The 22086-nt window shown below is 41.2% G+C and overlaps 1 protein-coding gene across 1 annotated transcript in view; it reads right to left on the reverse strand.

Moving 5' to 3' along the window:
- The window catches only part of HDAC5 (histone deacetylase 5), a 92344-nt gene that overhangs the window by 8984 nt on the left and 61274 nt on the right, over positions 1-22086 (reverse strand). The window contains 14 exon segments of the mRNA XM_042475727.1: positions 54-138; positions 1926-2059; positions 4115-4233; positions 6036-6133; positions 7593-7712; positions 9245-9332; positions 9733-9788; positions 11381-11488; positions 13174-13223; positions 13400-13520; positions 15887-16020; positions 17602-17767; positions 20881-21192; positions 21582-21793. Coding sequence (XP_042331661.1) covers positions 54-138; positions 1926-2059; positions 4115-4233; positions 6036-6133; positions 7593-7712; positions 9245-9332; positions 9733-9788; positions 11381-11488; positions 13174-13223; positions 13400-13520; positions 15887-16020; positions 17602-17767; positions 20881-21192; positions 21582-21793 — 1803 coding nt within the window.

The following is a 22086-nucleotide window of genomic DNA, read 5'->3' on the forward strand; positions in this document are numbered from 1 at the left end:
TCTCACAAACAATTCTTGTAAACTGGCTGTGGCCCATGCCCTTCAAAACTTACTCTGGATTTCAATGACATTCTCCAATGTAGCCACAGCATTTGCATTGGGCTTTTGTTGCAACAAGGCTTGATCCAGTTGTTCCAGCTGCATCAGAGGAAAAAAAAGAACATTTTAATTTAGATACTAAAAGATGCAATGATTCAGAAGTGTCTGTAAGTAATGAGGACAACAGGATGAAAGAAGGAAGAACAAGAAAGAGATGCACAAAGGAAAAGGTGAGAAAAGACAACAAAAGAAAAAACATAGAGAAAGACAAAACACAACTCCCTTTTCCAATACAGTTCAACCCATATAATACTATGACTTTCTGTAATACAATTTCTTTTGTTGTCTCTCAAATCTTTGGATCTTCCTCCCCCAAATTTATTGCTTTTCTCTTCTCCTCAAGCAGCAATAACTAAGACATGATGCAGTAGTTCATGGTACTCTCACTTTGTCTGTTGTTAGATATGAGTTATGCAAAGGAATCTTGTAGCACCTTAGAGGCTAACTGAGTGAAAGATGTTGTAATGTAACATATTATTAGATATGCTTGCAAAGCTGCTTGCCCAAATTTTATGGTAAACAATGTGGCTCTTAGTTCTGAATAAACATATTCAGGATTCTTTAAGGTAAGGTGCCTTGGGAGATTTACAATCCTAAAGCAGGTGTGGGCTACTGCAGTAGGTCTCGGACAAATTTTATGCTCCTCAGCTCTTCTGGGATATGCAGATGGTTAAAAATTTGAAAAACAAACATGGATGTGGCCAGAAATCTACTTCTGGTTTTGATAACTGGGGGGCAAAGTATGTTAAACAATGGAAGGGACTCCTTCAACTTGTTTCAAATGTGAACTGCCTCTCTAAGAGGCTTTAAGGAGAGGCAATTTACCTACCTTGGGCTTTTGAGTTACAAAAGGGACAGTCCTGTGGGATTAGAAAGGTCAAGGGCAACAAAAATAGTGACTGCATACAGCTTCAGGGCCATACTTGGCTGCCCTAAAAAGTGCGCTTAGAATATTTAAATAGCTCTATTTATTTATTACCCTTTCAGACACCCTAATAACCAGTGTTATCCGAGAAGTGCCATAAATATGCCAAATTCTAAAAATGTATATATTAAATTATGAGTATTACATCTAATGATGTCAAAGCAGTAGTCAGTGTGGGTTTGATTAGAACATTAAGTGTTGAATATATTGCAATTTCCTCCAAAATTGTTTTCTTTTGTGTGTGTGTGTGTGTGTGTGTGCGCGCGCGCGCGTGGAGGGGGGGATATACTGAGTTTTCTCATGTTTTCAAAATTCTCCGAAACTGTATTCCCCATCTCTGTTTTCTGCTGTAAGTGTGTGACAACCCATGACAAAGTGAAACTGAATTTAATATATATATTATCCCTCTATTTACCAGTGTCTGATTCTCCCTTCCTTTCCTATGTTAACTGCCATGTGATGAATTTCAGAGAGAAAGTTCCTCTGGGAAGGGACCTGTCCTCATGTACATCGTAAATCTTCGTATAAGCAAGTAACATCACACAGCCAGCTAAAGGTAATAATATTTTTCTCAACTCATATTTAGTTTTCACTAAACTTCAGCAATTTAAAAAACATCACAGAAGTCCATTTTCCCCATGGAAACTGGGCAGCTGTTGTGCAGATGCCACTAGTGAAATGGACAGCAAAAAAAGTATATTTAAACAGAAACTGACGTACATCCATGAGCCAGAACAGATATGCCTTTATTCACCTTTTCCACCCCACACCATCAATCCTGTCATTACCAGATCTCACTTCCAAATTATGAACTGAATCGCAGCCAACCATCAGCCACAATCCTTGGACTTTGTCCCCAGTGAGCCTTCATGCCTGCTTTTCCCCTGCCAGCTACACTCACCTCAAGGCCAAGCAAAGCAGAGACACAGGCTTCTGAGGCATCACAGATGGCTGTCAGATCATGACCTCCCTCCAATGCTAGGACCACACGTCCACCTGCCAGTTTCATCAGCTGCTTGGTCAGGTGCCCAAAACCTACATGGCCAGAAAAAGGAAAACGCCAACTATCATTTGCTGCTGGAGATATTGTACTCCCCTTTGCCTTCTCTTGCAGCTAGAAGACTAAATCCAACTGCTAAAGCAGTTGTGTGAGATAACACCATTGTGCAAGCAGTATTAAAAATAGCGGTGTGAACATCCTATGTTAAGCAGCCATAACACAATGGAAATTGTACTGGATATCATCCTTGCACTGACTCTAAATACTTAGTTGCTAATACAACAGAACTTTCACCACTAGTTCAATGACACCATTAAATACAGGCCAAAGTCTAGGAGAAACCATGGTTGTTTGTCTTGATAGTGAAAATAGTGCTATAACACTTTGAAATAAACATTCAAGTTATTCAAAGATGAGCACGTGAAGGAAGATGGTCAGTAAGCCAGATTGTAAACCTGAGGACAAGGTACTGTCAAATTAACAATCTGTAAACGGCTATGACAGCATTTGTTTCTGAAGAGAGGGGTATAAATACTGTCATAGAGGGGGCAGGGAACATAGACTAGTGAGAGAGCATACCCACTTCATACATAGAAGGTATTACATCAAGTCCCTACCACTACCAGCTTAAAAGGAAATTGGGTAGTAAGTTTGGGTAAGGCTTGTCAGAACAGTGGCTGCCAGTCAGAGAATACAGTATTAATTAATTGTCCAGCTCTGAATAACACAGCACCCAATTCACATGGGTGGAGTTTTTACATCCACCCTGCAAAGCTTTAGGCCAGCCTTTTGGCTCCTTCCAGATGTGCTAGACTACAGCTCCTATCATTGCCATGTTATCTGGGATGCATTTTGTAATGCGCGCTCAAATGGGAACGATGCACCCATGATTCGCGTCCTGATCCACGTTATAAGCCAGTGGGAATGGGGCCATAATATACCTGGAGAGCATCTGGTTCAGGAAACCTGCTTTAGGTCAATCAGCAGAATTCTTCTCAGGTTTCTTAGTGCAACAACTCTTCCCACACACAGACTGGCTAGTTAATACTCTTGCCTACCTGCCTCCATCTTCACCCTATCCATTCAGACAATTTATATTTATGGAACTTAAGAGTTCTTCTGCCAGAGAGCATTTGGGAGAAACCCCATCCAACGCTTACTGTCAAAAGCAGGCTAGTTAGTTAATTGGCAATTGCAGTTGCAAAGCAACTACCACCAGGACCCCATAAGGCCCAGAAATGCCACATACATTTAAAAAATATATATAAACCAGAAATGGTCAGAAGTCAATTTATTTATTTATTTTAATTCCAGGGCACTCTTAGGGGTTTAGAGAGCTGTGCCCTATTTATATTCAAAAGTGCAGCTCCTAGAGGCCTCCAGGAGATGGAGAAAAAAACCTTTCAAAAATATCCAACATGGAGGAGCATCAGGGGTGCAAACTACACTTTGCCCTTCTCTTCTCTAAAAACATTTTAAAATGGTTACTCTTATCTTATGTGTCGGGCAGTGTATCCTCAGAGGTAAAGCATACATACGGCAGGTTACACTGAAGTCAGCTATGGATGCGGCCAGAACTAAAAGTAGATGAGACCACCCTCTTACTCTCAATTCCATCCCTTCCCTTCCCTTCCTTCCTACCTAATGTCTTGATGGGTAACAGACAAACACTCTTGTGGAAGTTAGCATTTATGTATGTATTATCCCAGCTTTCTCCCAGCACAGGATCCAAGGTTTCCACAATACCAGCCTGCTGGCTGTATGTGGTCTCACAGCTGCAGGTTGCTCACCACTGGTACAGCCTACAGTTATATAAAGCAAAAGGTTGGGCTGGGTATGGCCAGAGCCTTGATGGAAGACACCTAGTAATGTTGTGTATATAGCCTTAAGCTCCAAAATCAAAAGACAGGTGGGATGTAACTATATTAAATGTTATACAACACTGAGCTATGTCATCTATAGTAAATACACACTTTTGCTCAGCTGAGACCCAGTTCTGCAGCACCCTCCTCCAACATGCATGTACACATGTGGCTTACTCTCTTTTCAAACCAAGGCAGCAGCAACCCTCCCATGTACCCCACACTCACATTTGGCTGTGACAGAATATCCACCCAGTGGGGACAGGTGCCCCTCCACAGCATCGAAGCCAGCAGAAATGAGGACCACATCTGGGGAGAATTCATTGGCTATTGGCATCACCACAGTCCTGGGAGGACACAAAGTAGCCCTCAGATTTCTCTGAGGAGGAGGAGGAGGAAGCAACAGCAACACACCAGCATCAAACAGTCTATCACCCTAATGAACAGACATTCTAGCCACCATATCCTTCCCCCTTTACAGCTTTCCTAATATGTTGATAAAATCAACTCCATTTGTGAAAACCCATGCAAGGCAAGGTGACACAATTCCAAATGGCAACTGCCTCTTGGAAGCAATTTTTAGAGAAGTGGCTACATCTGAGAATTGCAAGAAGAACAACAGAGGTATTCTAGTGGCACCTTAGAAACTGAGAAATTTACTATGGTGAAAGTTTTCATGCACAGTTTCAAGGTGCCCAAGGCTCTTTTGTTGATTTGGCTTCTGGAAGCTTTTCAGGAGCAGGAAAGTGGCTGATAAGGGAAAGGAGAACTAGACTTATCATGATGATTTCTACAATATTTCAATTCTGCCACATTTTACTATTTTTGTCCTGTTTACCTCATAGCTGAAGTTACATCAAGTTCCCTCTGAAGCAGGGATATTTTTTAGATAGGCCACATTAGCACCCCCACCCCAAAACCTTGGAGGGCCATAACCCCACCCCAACAGACCTGCTACTGTACAAAAAAATCCTCTAGGAAACATGGGGGCCCTCTTCATCATGTTTTGGGCCCTTCCTGGGCAATTCCTGGGCAATTTTAGTTCCAAGAGGAGCCTTTTTTTAAACAGGAGGAAATGACTAGAAATCATTTCCTGTTCAATTTTCGTTTTTTAAAAAAAATATTTTCCGGGGCCTAAATTTGCCCAATCCCACCCCTCAAAATTTGGTGGAAATTCCTCACACTAAATAGAGCGCATCTGGGGCTATTCTGAGCCAAGAAATATTTGGTTGATGAGCAGTTCAGGGGACCTTCATACATGACGAAAATGCCCTCTAAATCTCCATTTTGGGGGGAGATTGATCCCTGGGAGGGCCTGGCGGGCCATAAAAACAGCCTGCAGGCTGCACCTTGCCCACCTCTGCTCTAGAGGAGAGATAAATAAAACCCAAGAGAAACAGGTCCAAGATATGCAGGCCACAGGCATGTCAACCACTTTTCATTGTGTGCAAACAGCAGTAGTGTATGAACAGTGACTCTACATCCTCCCTCACAAGCACCTTCTGCAAGTAGGCTAGAGCAGAAGGGGGTATTATAAAAAGCAATGTCAATCTAATAGTTCTGTTCAGCTGAAAGACACTCCCCTAGCTTTTGTCCTCTCCTTTTTTCATTTTTGTATTATGAACCCGTGGATGAAGACTATCTTTTATTGATAGGTCAGCTGTTCCAAGAATCTTTATGGCTGAGGAGCAGGATAAAAACCAAACGCTTCAAGTAAATGAAGCAGTCCCTTGAAGTAAATAAGAATTTGTCCAAATTTTGAACTGTGAAATATCAGAGGCTTGGATTCTCCTCATGTTTTGCTTGGCATACATTGTGAAGCAGGCTAGCTGACTACATAGAAGGGATCTCAAGAGGAAAGAGGTAAGGAGACAGCAAGCCACTATGTGCATACCCATGCACCAGGAGTAATTCTGGGAATGGCTGTTAGCCTTGTTTAACATAACAGGCTTGAAACATAAGGAAACTGGTGACAACTGTGACAGTCATGGGGTTACAACCATGACACACATCTCCACCCTCATATGGACTTCTCTTTCGTACATGGTTGTTGGAGAGAATCTGGTGGCACAAGAGGTTATGCGGGTACCCATGCTGGAGAAAGCCCCACTCAAGCCCCACTATGGATAGCAAGCACTGGCAGCCCTACCGGAAGGCAGTCAGATACTCCACGTCACCAATGGGGGGATCCACTCCGCCAGTCCAGGCAATGTTTACATTGTAACCTACACCCATCCCACTGCCGACCTGGAAGAGAGAAACCTCACAGGTAACAAAAGCTGGTCTTTGGTAACCGCTTAGGCCATTCACAGAGCTGCCGGTGGGAGGGAACAAAGGGTAGTAATCGCATAAATCCATGGCAGGGGCACTTCATGCAAACAGATTCCAGTGGGATTGCAAAACCACAGAGCAAAGGAAAGCAAGAGATGCACCAGGGCAGAGCTCTGGAGGTAATGAGAGTTACACATCTGTAACTAGTTAATCTGGGGAGGGTAAGAAGGGTGCATATCAAAAGCAACACAATAAGTAAGTGTGAAGTTACTTCACTGTTGCAATAAATAACTATTTTAGTTACTTTCAAAAGTTAATCTTAAGGGCATTTTTGAGGCATTTTGACAGGAATTTTAAGAGTGTCATGCCATTCTCTTTATCAATCCAAAGTTTTTCTTCCTCAAAAACAATAACAGAAAATTTACAAAAAATCAGTAAGCAGTGAAACAGGTAACATAACAAACAAATTACTTTTTCCATCATTGTAAAGACAAACAGCATTTTTTCAAGTACTACAATGAATAAAGGGAACAAACTACTTTTTCAAAGTAATTTTCCAAGCTCTGCACCTGGGCAGCAGTGAGCAGTGCATCTGCTGGGTAAAATACTAGCCAGCTTCAAATACTGGGGTGGGAGAGAAGGGAACATGCAGACATCTGCTCTGTAGACTAAAAATCTCTGGAGTTATAGCATTCCATGGAAATGTTTCAGCTTTCCCCCCCCAGCTCCCGGGCTGTAAAGTGTTTCCTAATCCAAAGAGTTACCTTAGAAAGTTATCTTCACCTCACCTTAGAAAGCAGTGGAAAAGGGGTATAAATTAACTCTTTTCCTATTCTGTGGGTTCAACTGCTGTAACTGATAATCACAGAGTTGGAAGGGCCCTACATAGGCCATGAAGTCCAACAGCCTGCTTAATGCACAAAGTCCAGCTAGAGGATCCTCAGCAGGCATAACATCATCTGCAATCTGCAAAACCTGGAAACTTCTTTAAAATGTTTTTAAAATAGAAACTCTTAGATGTCATGGCCACTAACCATGCTGGGTAGAAGATTCTGTGAGTTGTAGCCCTAAAAAGCTGCATTTCCTAGCTATGTTTGTCTGCTTCTTTCTGTAACCTCTCTCTTTTGCAGAGCCATTTAGGGGAAATACTGATGTCCCTCCTTACACATGTGATCATGCAGGGATCTCCCCCCCCCCCCCGGCTGCCATATCCCTCTCTGCATTTGCTCCACATCCCTCTCTGCATTTGCATGGACATGGACTTGGTTCCAAATTCCATCTGGATTCTAAGAAGTTTTTGCCTAAAGAAATGTAATCCTAATCCAGTTTTCTGAGCAAGGGAGACTCCTCGAAACAGTAAGATGGTTTCAGCCCCAGTATTTCTCATATATTACAATGCCATTACATATTGGAGTAAATAATGGTGTGCACTCACCTCTTCAGGAGCTCCACTGCCAGGGAAAAAATTGCCATTGTCATAGCGATGGAGAGAGATATAGAGTACATTGGGGTCACTGTAGAATGCTTGTTGGGTTCCATTGCCATGATGGATATCCTACGAGAGCAAAGCAAACAAAGAGGCTCTGTTTTTAAGGTCATATGTCCTTAAGCCAAGCAAATCTAAGGAAAGGCCCAAATAATAATAATAATAATAATAATAATAGGATTTATTTATATACCGCCCAATCACTGGGAATCCGAGCGGTTTACAACAGAGGAATAGGGGTAATAGCAAACAAAAAATCTGCTGGTAAGTACTCTGAAAAAATTTATGAATATAAACCAAAACCAAGACATCTAAACAAGAAGTCAGATAGGAGCACAGGTGGGACATTTTGCGTTAAAGAGAAAAATAAAAATAAAGTGCTGGGTGGCTCTTAAAAGACTGGCAGGGAAAAGCCTGTTTGGAAGCTGTAGCAGTAAACAAGTTGTACTTTGCCCGGCCCTGGGTTAGATAAAATGACAGGGCCATGGTTAAGTCTCTGACGCTAGCACAGCAAACTCAGAAAATGTATCAAAACAGCAGGTCGAGAAGCCTATTGCTACATCAATCCCAAAGATGATACAGCTACTCTGCTGATGCTAACTAGGTCTGTCTGGATGCGGTCAGTGTTTGGATGGGAGACTGTCTGGATGGAAATGAAATCAATGAATCAATGCCATGTGTCTGCAACTGATAAAAATTAAGTGTGGAAGAGACAGATGTAAGAATGAAATATCAATCAGACAAGTTTCAGAGTAGGACTCTGGGAGACCAGGGTTTGAGTTATCACTCAGCCATGGAAACCCACTGGGTGACCTTGGGTGACACACATTCTCTCAGCCTCAGATGAAGGCAATGATAAATCTTCTCTGAACAAATTTTGCCAAAAAAAACTCAGTTAAGTTGGAAACCACTTTGAAGACACACAGCAACAATCAAGAAGGTGACCAGTTTCCTAGCTGCCTTCCAATCCTCCCACAGGCTAGAATATCATTGCATGAAATTCTGCCTAAAAAGATGGCTGCTGTATGCTACCTCTGCAGTTCCTGGGCCAGTTCTCTCTTTACTAAAAGCATATGCGTAAGTGTAAAAAAACATAGTAAGTGTAAAAAAAAAAAAAGACAACTTAAAACCAGTAAGACAGTTTAAAACAATTTGCAACCACACATGTGTGCCAGTTTGGATGAAATTAATTGGGCTGTGTATTAATAGGACCATGTTTTTACTTGGCAGCTGAATGAAACCAACATTGGCACTGGTCAGGCCTCTAAGGGGAGAGTATTTCACCACTGGGATTCCACAGCAGTGAAGGCTACATAAATTGCAGTCACAATACATCTAGAGGGTAGCAGGTGGTTCAAATCTTCTTTCAAGGTATCTGATAACAGCCCATGTGTGAAGACAGAGGGAAAAGATTATCAAAATTATTGGGGGGGGGGAGGCTACAAATCTCAGAATCCCCAACCAGCATGGTCAGTGGCCATGCTGGCTAGGGGTCTGTGAAAGTCGTTAACCCAAAAAAGTAACTTTGCTAAACACAAAGGGAGGGTGCATGCCTGTATGTATTTTATGTAGGAGTGGTGATTACAGAGTGAGACACTTACCCAGTCCACAATGAGGATTTTGCTGATGGCAAGTTTTTGCTGGAGAAGCTTGGCAGCTATGGCAACAGAGTTGAAGAAGCAGAAGCCCCTGAGAAATGAAAGAGGAGGCAGGCTATGATATGTAAAATACATATATAGTATAAGCTGCCTTATACTGAATTAAATCATGAGTCTATCTAATCCTATATTGTTAAAAATGGCTTTTCGGGATCTCAGAAAGGAGTATCAGCAGATGGGGCTTGCTCTACCTGTACATTAATCTGTCAAGCATGTGGTCTGCCACATACCACTTCTAAAGGCTCTTTTAAGAGCAGGGAACTGGAAGATGCTACAAACAGCCATAAGAAGGACAGAAGTAAAGCTGAAACCTTCATTTTAATCTTTATACTGCATAAAATTCTCCAAAACAAAAGAAGGATGTATATATTTGTATCTGTATCAATATCTAATCTATACCTTTATATTCTTCATTTTTGTTATGTACTCACATGGCTGTGGATTCCTCTGCATGGTGACCTGGTGGTCGGATAACAGCAAATCCATTCTGCAGAAAGAAAGGCATAAAATAAAATCTAAGGTGTATATTAATTCACGTAGTTATTACTATATTTATTTATGACATTTTTTAATGCCACCCCTCTTTCAAGGAGCTGAAGCTCATAAACAAGACCCTTCTTTGCAACATTTATCTTCACAACAACCTTGTGAGATAAGCTAGGCCGAGAGAAGGTGACTGGCCCATGGCCATTCACAGAGTTTCATAGTTAAGTGGGGATTTGTACCCTAAACCAAGAATAGGGAGTTGTGGGAAGCTAGAGGGCTACAATAGCCCCCAGGAGACGTTAGAGGGTCACATAACCTTACAAAAACAAACAAACAAACAATTTTTGTGTCTCAAAATACCCCCAAACACCCTTTGAGGTGGTGGGGGTTATTTTGCCAAGTTTTTGGACACATACCACCAGGGCATTGTAGTCCCAAGAGAGGCCATTTTTAGCAAGAGGAAGTATCTGGAAGTAACTTCCTGCTTCAGAAAAAGGCCTCCTCTGGGCCTAAAGTGGCCTGGAGAGGCAAACATGCAGCACAGATCTTCTCCATGCCCCTTGGAGGGCATCTGGGGGCATAACAACACATATAACCTCTACGAGGTCTGGGAGGCCACATGCAATCCATAGTCCATACTTCACTAAAAAGGGCCAGATAAGCATACTTCAGCGTACAAAGTCTGTTCTACCAAGCCTCATCCCTAGATTCAGTCCTTAAGTATGTCAAAAAGTTCTGTATGCTAAGATGCATACAGAACAGCCTCCTTCAGGTTATCTAAACAGGCTCTGGAACTGAACATTATACATTCAGTGGGACCTAATAAAGGTTGAATGACTGACTGACTGACTACATTCAGTAGGACCTCGGTATCCACAGATTTGCCATTAGGGACAGCCCTCACTGTCCCCAGTGGCAGCGTGTGCATGCAGCCACACTGCCATTAGAGACAACGGGACTTCAGGTAAGCCCCCATCCTGTTGTCCCTAATGGCAGTGCAGCCATATGCACATGCCGACATTGGAGCAACAGTGGGTTCTCTGAAGTCCCATTGTCCCTAATGGCAGCATGACTGCGTGCACACACTTCCACTGGGGACAATGGGGGCTGTCCCTAATGGTGGCATGGTCACTTGCACACACCACCACTGGGGACAACATCTGGAACAGATTCCCCGCAGACACCAAGGTCCCACTGTATATGTTTAGAACAGGAAAAGGGAATCTTTGACCCTCCAATTGTTTTGGCCTGTAACTCCTGTCAGATCCAACTAGCAGGGTCAACAGAAATGAATACTGTGAGATGTAATCTAAATGCTTGCAGGGCCAAAGGTTCCCCATCTGTTTTAAAAGCTGTCACTGTACATATGTTCAGAAACATTAGTGCTTCAAAAATTGAACAGAGAATCTACCAACCCTAACAGCATGTGAAGCCATATTTCCCTACGTCCATGCTGGTAAGTGCGAGGAATTGAAACACAGCAAGGCTAACATGAGTGCAATCCCTACAACTTTCAGCATTTCTATCTGACAGCAGCACTTAGAGGTGGGGAGGGCTTATAACACAGAAAAGCTGTGCACTGGAGAAACTTACCTTAAGCTCCCCAGATGCTACTTTGAAGGCCAGCTCCACCAAGCAGCCAACAGCCATGCGGACCGCACTAGATGAGTGCATCTCATTCCACACTGTGTCGCTGTCAACCTGCCATGGAGGGTATAGATCAGAGCATGTGCAAAAGCTAAGGGGTGAAGGAAGGGAGAAGAGTGATGCCTTTGTTCTAAGAGAAGCACCATCTAGGTCGCCTTCATTCAAAGACAAGCACAAAGAGAAGCAAGTAAAAGCATAAATCTCCTAATAAATAGCCTTCCCCTGCCTGGTGGCCTCCAGAAATGTTGGACCACAGTCCCTATCACCTCCAGTCAGTGTAGATATCTGGAAGGTTAGGAAAGGTTAATACAGAGGTCTTTGCCAAGACCCAGCTACCTTGGAAAGGAAAGACTGAAGCTATTAAGCACAAGTGCAATTAAGTAAGCTAGAACATAATGTTACCATTACCACTCCATCTAACATTCTGAGTTACTTCTATTTGTCCAATCTCCCATTCTTAAGTAATTATATTTATAAAAGATCAGAACTGGGCTACTAGCCATGCTGGCTGGAAGCTTCTAGCAGCTGTAGTCCAAAAAGTAAACTTTCCAACCTTTGTGTTTTAAACACAAAGGTTATGTAAGCAGCTCAGTGAAATGGAACCCCACAGGGCCTCCTCATGGCAGAGGATTAAGTTTTGCAACTGTCTGGCAAAGGAAGCCTAGCTCACCCCATCCCACAGAGGTTCAAAGATACTTCTTTTTGTAGAAATTTTAATCTCTCTGACATGTTAATCAAAATATTTCACTTCTGCCACTTCCCTCTTTTAATGTTAAAAGGTTACAATAGTCCCTCGACATGAATGTCTAGTCGTAACCAACTGTAGGGAGCTCATCTCCGTTTCTAGGCCAAAGAACCAGCATTGTCCAAGGACTACTCTGGTGGTCATGTGGCCAGCATGACTGCATCGAACACTGTTAGCTTCCCACTGAAAAGTGGTACCTATCTATCTACTTGCATTTGCATGATTTTGAACTGCTAGATTGGCAGAAGCTGGGACTAGTGACAGGAGCTCACCACATCATATAGCACTCAGACCTCGAACTGCCAACCTTCTGACCTTCTGATGATCAGAACTGGTGTCTTAACCACTAAACCACCGCATCCGCATTTTAATGTTTTAATGTTAGTTATTTTGTTATTTGTTGTTTTCAGCATGCTGCTTAAATTTGTAAACCACCTTTGGAATTCCTTTCAGTGGAAAGGTGGAATAAATATAGTGACTCAAGTAAGTGAAAAAAAAAAAAACAAGCAATGGAAGAGCAGAACTGAAACACAGGACTAGGAAGGTTGAAATCTTTCAAAAAGATTAGTGCTGCCAAGGAAGATTAAGTAAATACATACAAACTTTCAATTTCTCAATAATGATTTAAATGGCTGACCTCCATTAAAAAACACTCTCTTCCTATCCACCTCATTATGACTTGAAGATTCACAACAGCATAAAGCTGTAGCATAAGACACAGCACAAGCCAGCATTTGAACCATCTGATATTCTTCCTCTTCCATTTAATGAGGCCACATCCCATACTGAAAGTAACAAAACTGTAACTTAATAAAATTTTAACAGTTACATCACAAAAGCTTAACTAAACTTTAAACAGTTACACCATAAAGCAGTGGAGGTTATATGTCCCTAAGTTACAATTCTAATGCCTTGGTTATTGGGAAAAAGAACTGATAACAATTAACTTGTAGTTTCTAACTAGTTACTTCCAAAGTGTAAGAAAGATACTAACCCCAATTCCACCACATGGGAGGACAGCGTACATCTTCTGAGTAAGGGGACCTGTGTGAGAGAAAACAAGGAACAAAATAATAACACACAATTGTCTCCCTTCCTAGATTTAAGACCAAATTTTCTTCCCTTTATTACAAAAATACATGATTGTATGTATTTTTTGGTTTTAAAAAGTCTCAGATTCTGCACCATGCAAATCAGGACCATGTGATCTATGAGCATACCTAGTAATTTCTTGCTGTCAAGCTTTTGCCTGTTCAGGGGGCTGGTTCCATATAGTAATGTGTGATGTTCTGAATGGATTGTCTGGATTTCATCCAGTGTTGCTTTCCTGCCTCGAACTCTCTAGTGGGGGAAAAAACAGAGAGAGAAATTAGGGCAGAAGGATAACTATAGACTTTGTTGACCTGTTGCAAGACACTCTCTGTTTGACATCAGACCACAATGTTATTTTTTGTCAAAGCAGATCCTGAACTTTAAAGGTTGTGTTGATATTTTCTTAGAGCAGTACCCATTTTATGTCATTTTTAATATAAAGATATTTCAGGCTAGGTTCTACAGAATACGAAACTGTCAACTCAAAGGGCAAATGTAAGTAATTTCTAAAGCTTTCTACATGCTGCCTAGTTCTATGTGAAAAATTTGTTGCAGCCATCCATCTTAACTGTAAGCAATGCATGAAAAAAGGAGTTGTTATATTTGTTGTTTGCACTGTTACTAGCCCTTTCTCCCTAAATGTACACTGGAGAAATCTCCACCTTTTGTGGAACTCTATTTCTGCTTTCAGAAAATTTTGAAACTAGCATAGTAACAAATCTTTCCATTTTGGTCTTACACAAAGAGCAGTATTTTGTTAGTAAGGATTGCAACAGAGTCTGGAACTACTTATAATGTATTTATATGATAGCTTCATTTAAATGTTGTATTTGTTTATATCATTTATTTATTTATTTATTTATTTATTTACAGTATTTATACCCCACTCTTCAGCCTTTATTTAAACATATGCCTCATATCATCCAACCATTAGTCTACAAGAGTACTGTTTACTCTGATTGACAGCAACTCTCCATATTCTCGGGCAGAATATTTTTCCATGTTTGCTACCAGCCTGATATATAATAAATGCATGAACGCTTCACCCACCTGAGATGTGAAAAACACATGCTCTAGTAGTGACCCCAATCCAAATTTTATCATTAACAAAGTAGGTGTTTGATAGAGTTGGTAGAATAACCATATAATGGCAGAAAAAGTGAAAATACTTTGTAGAAGTATGTAATTCAATCAGCTGAAGGAGCCAGAAAGAGTACGTGTCAGCAGAAGCTACTTACACAAAGCAAAATATGAGATACTGTTTACCTGAATAAATTTTTCTCAGCTGGGACCTTGGAGCAGTTTAAAGAACAAGACTCCCTTTGGGTAAAGTGCAAATTCCCCTTATGTGCCCCAAGGGACAATTTCTGGCAACTCCCTGCCTGGGTCTCAGTTGGTGTGTGTGGTGCCAGTAATAGTTTGGGGCCTCTCACCACTGAAAGTCCTGCAGCATTTGCTCCAGTTGTACCATTGAGAAGCCAGATTTGTCCCACAGCTGTGGCCATCACAACCAGTGACAAGGAATGTTGGGAACTGCAGGACTATATTTTATCCAGCCCTGCTGCAAAGAGTTAGTTTTGATAATACAAATTGTATCTGTTTATATACCAAAATTCTCTTACTTATTTTGCCATTGACTTTCAGCCAGTGGATTTAACTCAAGGATTCTGTTATATATAGAGATTACCCAAATTCTCCCCTTCCCCATTTTGAAGCGTGCGTTAAGGAAGTAAATGAGCAAAAGACTCACCCTCACAGCTAAATTTGAAGATGTGGTAGACATCAAGAGATTGTATAGATGTTTTCCCCAGGAAGGTTCAGTACATAATTGATGTTCAGCCCAGGGGGGAAGTCAACATTCTTATAAAGTCAATACACGTTCCTGCATGAAAAACGTAACAAAGTAACCTACTTGAAAATTACTAGGATAGCAATGAGGGAGCACATATATGTTTTTCATGCAGGAAAATGAGCTTTCATATTGTATATAGGCTAGTGCAAAACTGGATATTGTAATTTTGTTCTCCACTATATCTACATGATCATGGAAATTATTTAATACTGATTATATAGGCATGTTGACTCTCCCCAGTATGCAGTGACCCTTCCTAGGGAAAACAAAATGTCTATACATCCCAGGACTAGATCTTTTTGTACATGGTCCTAGTGGGATTTATTTTTATAGTTCCTTTCGTGGTCATTCTATTTTGTATTGGTAAGTGTCACTGAATTCAGCTACATATCTTTGTCTTTCTGCATGCTTTTTTGGGTCTTCTTAACCAATCTGTTTCCAGAGAGACAGCTATCTTAAGATGTTGCAACAAAAATAGTTTTCTGTGGTTGAGAGATGACCTCATAGTCAAAATGTTAAGAGTATAAGCATATATGCATTTATTATATGCCATATGAAGTGGATTCTAGCCCCAAAAAGCTTATAGCATAATAAATTTGTTAATATTTAAGATGTCACAAGACTCCCTGTTGTTTTCACTGGATCAAGCTATGGGCTCCTATCACTATAAATCTGTTTTGTAAAATTTGATTACCTTTACAACCCAGTCCTTGTAGCTGCCTTACCATTTGCTGGCAGCAAGTTTTTCTCTGAGAATTCTTACCTCACACTTGCTTAACAGCCCTGTTTCTTGTAGTCTGGACCAGATACTCTGGATCCTTCCAGCATGCTCTGGGTGAACATTAGTGTTTCCACATGTACACTGATGTTTCAGCATAAAAGTGTCATAAACTACACCTAAGAGAGGGCAGGAAAGCAGAACAGTGGAGGAAAAATTAGGAAAAGAAGAGAAACTGGTAAGATCATGGGAACGTTAGTTGGAAAACAAAATATCTAGTGCTGCTTGATTACCAAAACACAAACCATCTTGAAAATTGTGCCCTCAGGGTCAAAAGCCTCAACCCCAGCACCTAAAATATATGAGTCAGTAGTACTTTCTTTAAGGGGGAAATACATTCTGCACATGCGCAGTGACTCACCTAATACAAATTTGAAAATCACATTTTAGTTGTGTTTCAAATAAAGCCCTGCTCTCTAGGCTGTACAAGATGTATTGGGGGTTCTTGCACATTGAATGCACAACAGAGGCAAGGAAGGGGACCCTCTTATTTGAAGGATAATTTGTTCCCATGCATACCTATCTGTGCATTCAATTGGGGGCCTTTCCTTTTGCTCCCCTCACCTTCTGAAGTGAGACAGATGGATAAGAGAGGGTCTTCTCAGTGATTACTCTACCAGTGTAGAATGCTGTCTTCAGATAGATTCAGCTCGTGACTGTTTTACTGCCCATTCAATACAAACCAAAGACCTTTTTGTTTCCCCATGTTTTTTCAATTTAATTTTCATCCTTCTGATTTTTAATCATGCCATTTTTTATGATTTTGTGGGGTTTTAAAAAACATTTTCTGTAATTACATTTTAATTATTTTATTCCCTTTGTAAACCATCCTGATAATATAGTGGGAAAGCAGGAGAAACATATTATAAATAAATAAATAAAATTTTCTATTCTTCTTAAATTGCTGAATCCTGCATTTTGTTTAAAAATTCACTGTGAAATTTGTTACATGGTTTTATATAACGTATTATATAATGCATACTTTTCTTTATATAATGCATACTTTTCTTAAAGAGTCATATACATAGTCTGAAGAATTTGTATGAGAAAAAGCTGGAGGTATAACCGATTATGGAACAACTAAATTTATAGTTGTCTAATCTGATCTTAATTCCATTTAATTCAAATGATCTATTCCTAGGCAGGCATGTTCCTAGGAGTGGTAGCTAGGAGTGGTTTACTGTGGATTTATGGAATATTCTGCATCTGCTGCAGGGAGAAGGGTTTGCTTCAGTATACTCAAGTTGAAGAAAAGAAATTGGAGACCTTCTTACAATGTACATAATTCATACACAAAAAGGCATAAGAACATGAAGGAGAACCAAAGAAAAAAAGAAAAGAAAAAGAACCTGAAACGTAAAATGACACTCCTTTTACACGGCACCAAACTGACCCAAAATATACCCAGGTTCTGAATGCCTGGCTGCTAAAAGATATCTGTCCTGCGGCAAAACTAGGACAGAATCCCTTTCTAGAACCCTGAAACAGAGCAAAGAATGCACTTGATCTTGGGCAGAATGTCTTTCCCTTGCACATGTGTAAGAGGAGTCTTCATGGCCACTGTGCAGAGATATACAATTATATCTATTTCTACAAGTGGACATTACACATGTATCTCCATTCCCATGTACCAATTAGTCCCTTCCTAGGGTTCTCTGTCTCTTCCAGGCTTCAGATGAAGGACTGGCATTATCCCCTACCTGTAGTGAAAAGGTGACTGGCTACGGGTTCAGCTGTACTGATTTTCAAGCTAGTGCTGGCGGGTGAGGACTGGGTGCGGCTGAGGGCTTGATGGGGCACAGTGCTGATGCCGAGGGGTGTCTGGTAGAGCTGAAGAGGCCGCAGCTGATGCGCATCTGCAAACACCTGCCAAAATTGGACAAGGGGAAGAGGGGAAGAGGAAAAACAGAAAGAACATTCAAAGGGCCCCATTACCTTAAGCGGTGTAACACTGTCACCATATTTAACCTAACTAACCAGCACCAAGAGGCAGTTCATTCTCCTTGGCACTACACCAGTTCATTTCTGTAAAACTTTCCCCAGTGTACAAAGAACTACATATATCCTACATTTAATAACTTCAGATTTCTGCAGGGTGCTGAAATTTCTCTTTTCCAGTGGAAATCCTGATTATCCTTTGCTTCTATTCGTCAGGTGCTGTTCGCACATTCTCCAGCCTATTCCTGAGGCAAAAAAGGATGCAATTTGCTTTATGACTGCTGAATTCTGCCCTTGAGACTGGATTCTAAAGCTTGCCCCACCATGGAGATGACTACATACCTGGATTGGATCTTTCTCCCTTTGATCTGTTAGATCTATCATGGTTTTACTACTAAATTAAGCCACCACCACCTTGGTTATCAAGATAGCAGTGTGTGAAACTGAATGTGCATTCATACTCATAAGAGTTAGAAGGAACCTTAAGTGCCAGCTAGTCCAGATATCTATCCTTATGCAAGGAATTCATTATTCCAGTAGCCCTGACATTTCTGTATAAAAACATTTAGCAAAGAAGAATCTGGCACTTTCTTCGACAGTCTGTCCAGTGTCATATAGTCTCATACTGTTCGGACGTTCTTCATAATGTTTTGTCAAATTATACTTTCTTCTCAGTTGCCCCCCCCCCGACTCAGGACCGACCCTCTGGAGCAACAAGAAACAAAATATTCAAAAGCTCCAGCCTTCAAAAATGGCAAGCTACACAAAGCTACTCTTAAATCGATTTAAGCAGTAGGAAACTCTGGCCCTCCACATATTGTTTGACTGCAACTGCCATCAATCCTCACTAACACAGCCAATGGTGTGAGAGATGCTTTTTAACAACATATAGAATGACATTGTTGCCCACCCTAAGGCTATGTCTACAGCCTGATTTAACCAAATCAAAACAAAGACATTTAGTATTTGTTCATCAGTGATATGGCCATATCAAATCAAGCTGCAAAAAACTGGGGAAACTTGCATATAGGGAAGAAATCACATGACTTCTTTACTTAGACCCATATTTGCATTTTGACATCATACAGTGATTTAACTCCAAATTAGCTTTGTAAATCAGGCAATCATATGAAGTTTCCCCAAACATCTCACAGAACATTTTAGCAACAGCTCCCATGGCACATACTTGTTGCCCTTTGAGCTACTTGTCAAAATTCCTTTGGTATTCTCTCTTCTCAACCCTTGCCCTACCACCACTACCCTTTTTTCTGATTTCTTTACCAAATCTCCATTCCTCTGCAAACTGAAACTTTCATCTAGCTGCCAAATACACATTTCAGTGTGGAGCTGATAAAATATTTAGGTGCACAAAAAGAATGAAAGAATGAAAAGGAAGACAAGATGACTCATGCTGAAGAATGATGCAGAGAAGGGAGAAAGGATGCAGAGAAAACAAGGGCAGGAGAGAGACAGAAAGGATGGCTGTGGGGTGGAAGATGAGTCACTCTGCCTTTTGGAGACTTCACTATTGTTATCTCAAATGAATAGGGTGAAGGATGGAAGCAAACAATTATGTCTTCTTCTTTTTCACCTGCCTGTTTATCTTGCTCCAGAGTCTGTTCCTACATGGTCACTAGACTATACCATCCTGCTTCCAACCCCATACCTAACCATTCCCCAAAGTAATAGAGTTGGAAGGACTTCACTTCCATTCTTTCTCAGAAGGCAATAATGACTACCCACTCTCTCCTTGTAAGTAGACCCCTGCTGGGATCAGAAAAATGCCCCACCAAGACAGCATTTTTTATCTTACAGCAGGCAGCTGGTTAGATCACCAGCAACAACATGAAAGTGATAGCTTTTTCCTATCATTGCTCTCAAGCACCAGGAGTATGCAGTGATAGCAACTTACTGGAATACCTATTACACATACATTTTGTTATATATATATTTTGGCAACCACAGCAAATGAAACTGCTTGCCACAAATCTATATTACATTGAGTGATCTGTACATCTGCTTAACCAAAGTTCCATCAGATATGGCTTTTCCAGGGACAAAGACACTATCTCTGAAGCTGGAGACTGCATGTGGACATCACAACTAGTAGTTATTGCAGAGCTGAGGAAAGTCACTTTCTGGACAATAAATCTCAGATTCCACCAGTCACTGGCCATTGATACTTGCAGATTATAACTGGAAAGTAAGATGAAAGAACATCTGGCTATGTCATTATCTCTGCCCCTAGCCACAAGGAGTACCTTCCATTATGGCATGAGGTTTCAAAAATTCCTTCCTTTACATGCCTCTTTCATTCAAAAGTAAGGAGACTTTCGCAAAGATATACAGTCGACCCTCTGTTTTTGCGGGAGATCAGTTCCAGATTAACACCCTCCTGCGAAAAAGGAGACTTGCCCTGTAGGCTTCAATTGGGTGTGTGCATGCGGACATACACATGGAATGCACCACAGGGGCGCACTCCATTGAAATTAAAGGAGATCGCCTCTCCGTGAATATTCAAGACCACGGATCTCAAGTCTATGAGAATGGAGGGAGTGAGTATAACTGGATTGAATGACAGGTGCTACAAGATTCCTTTGCTTACGGTAGTGTATACTGCTTTGGGTTTTGGGTTGGTACTTGGGAGATCCAGGTTCCATTCCCCACTGAGCCATGAAACTTTCTGTACGATTTGGGACCAGTCACAGTCACTCTCAGTCTGCTCTAATTCACAGGGCTGCCAATATTGGTTTCTTTTTGGCATCAGGTCAAGACATGGCTTTTTACTAAAGCCTTTGGGGCTTAACTTACTTTTAGGCATGTACATGTTTTTTCAAAAACAAATACTCACTCATTCTTTAAAGGTGTTTAACCTGTTGGTGTTCTTAAACATGTTTTTGTCTTGTTTAAAGTATAGATTTCAGTCTGGATTTGTTTATATTGTTTTACCTGTTTGTCATGCTGAGATCTCATGATTATAAAATATTTTAATAAAACAATAAAATAAATAAAAAACATAATGAACAAATGCAACCCCTTACCTGCCTATAGGTCACCCCCAGCTCCTCCACCTCCTGTTCTTCTTCCAGCCTGCTCTCCCCACCTTCGTCCTTCACTTGCAGACAGCCTTGCTCTTCAACCACCTCCTCCTCTTCCTCTTCTTCCTCTTCCTCCACTTTTTCCTCCTCCTCTGGGTCATCTTGGGTTTCTTCACTCTCTGTTGACCCATCCACCAGAAAGGGCCCCTGGCCCAGACCTAAGCTTAATGGCTCCTGCTGCTCCGTCAGCTCTTCTTCTGTCTCTTCAGGGTGTGTGGTTGGTGGTCGTGGCAGCTCACCAGTCTTAGTGATGATCTACAAAAGTGGGAAGACAAAAGAAGAGACAGTAGTTCCACTTTGCTACCAGTTCTGTTAGCAGTGATGGACAGCTGGGTTCAATCAGGCCACTCAAGAGATAGCACTCAGCTTTGCTCCTTTCATGACCAGCAGAGTCTTTGGTTCTACCTCCCCTTCTCTTCAACTCTCTGAAGGACAGAGAAGAAACTAAGAGAAATAAATAAGCATGCAACTCCACTCCTCTGTTCTGAGACAGGAAGGTGCTGGTTGGGAGATTACAGCCCAAACTAATGTTCAATATGGTGAGAGTGACAAAGAGGAAAAAGGGAGAATGCCTCTCACTCCTGTCCACTGTCCTAACGTAAAGAGCTGCAAATACCAAATGAGCCACCTCCTTTTCTACCCACCTTTCCTAGTTGAATCTGCTGATGCTTCTGCTTTTCCAAGAAGTGCTGATGCTGTTGTTGCACAACCAAATGCTGTAGTGCTTGAGGGCTTTGGGGCAGTGGTGATGACTGGGTGCGACTTAGTGGTCGGTGCCGAGGCAGCTTGTTTACAGTCCGCAGATTGGAGGGGATACGCTCCCCTGTCACCAGAGGGGATTGGCCATGTAAAGGAACTGCAATGTCAGGATCAGAAGTTATTGTTAAGACAGTTTCTAGAACTTCCTATTTCGTTTAAAAAAGGAAAAGACACACATTTCTAATTCTCATAACCCCTTTTACTTTATATGGCTGGTTTCTGCAGCATTCTGAAGGCATGCACTGTTTTTTAAAAAACAATTATTTCCTATTTCTTCAGTAAACACGGATGATAGATTATTAACATTTGCATTTACAGAGGGGGAGAAATATTACTGAAACAACCACTGAAAGGATTTCTTTAAAGGTTCTGGAGATCTAGTGGTGCCTT

Source organism: Sceloporus undulatus, chromosome 6 (assembly GCF_019175285.1).
Source record: "Sceloporus undulatus isolate JIND9_A2432 ecotype Alabama chromosome 6, SceUnd_v1.1, whole genome shotgun sequence".
In the NCBI taxonomy this organism is placed as follows: Eukaryota; Metazoa; Chordata; class Lepidosauria; order Squamata; family Phrynosomatidae; genus Sceloporus; species Sceloporus undulatus.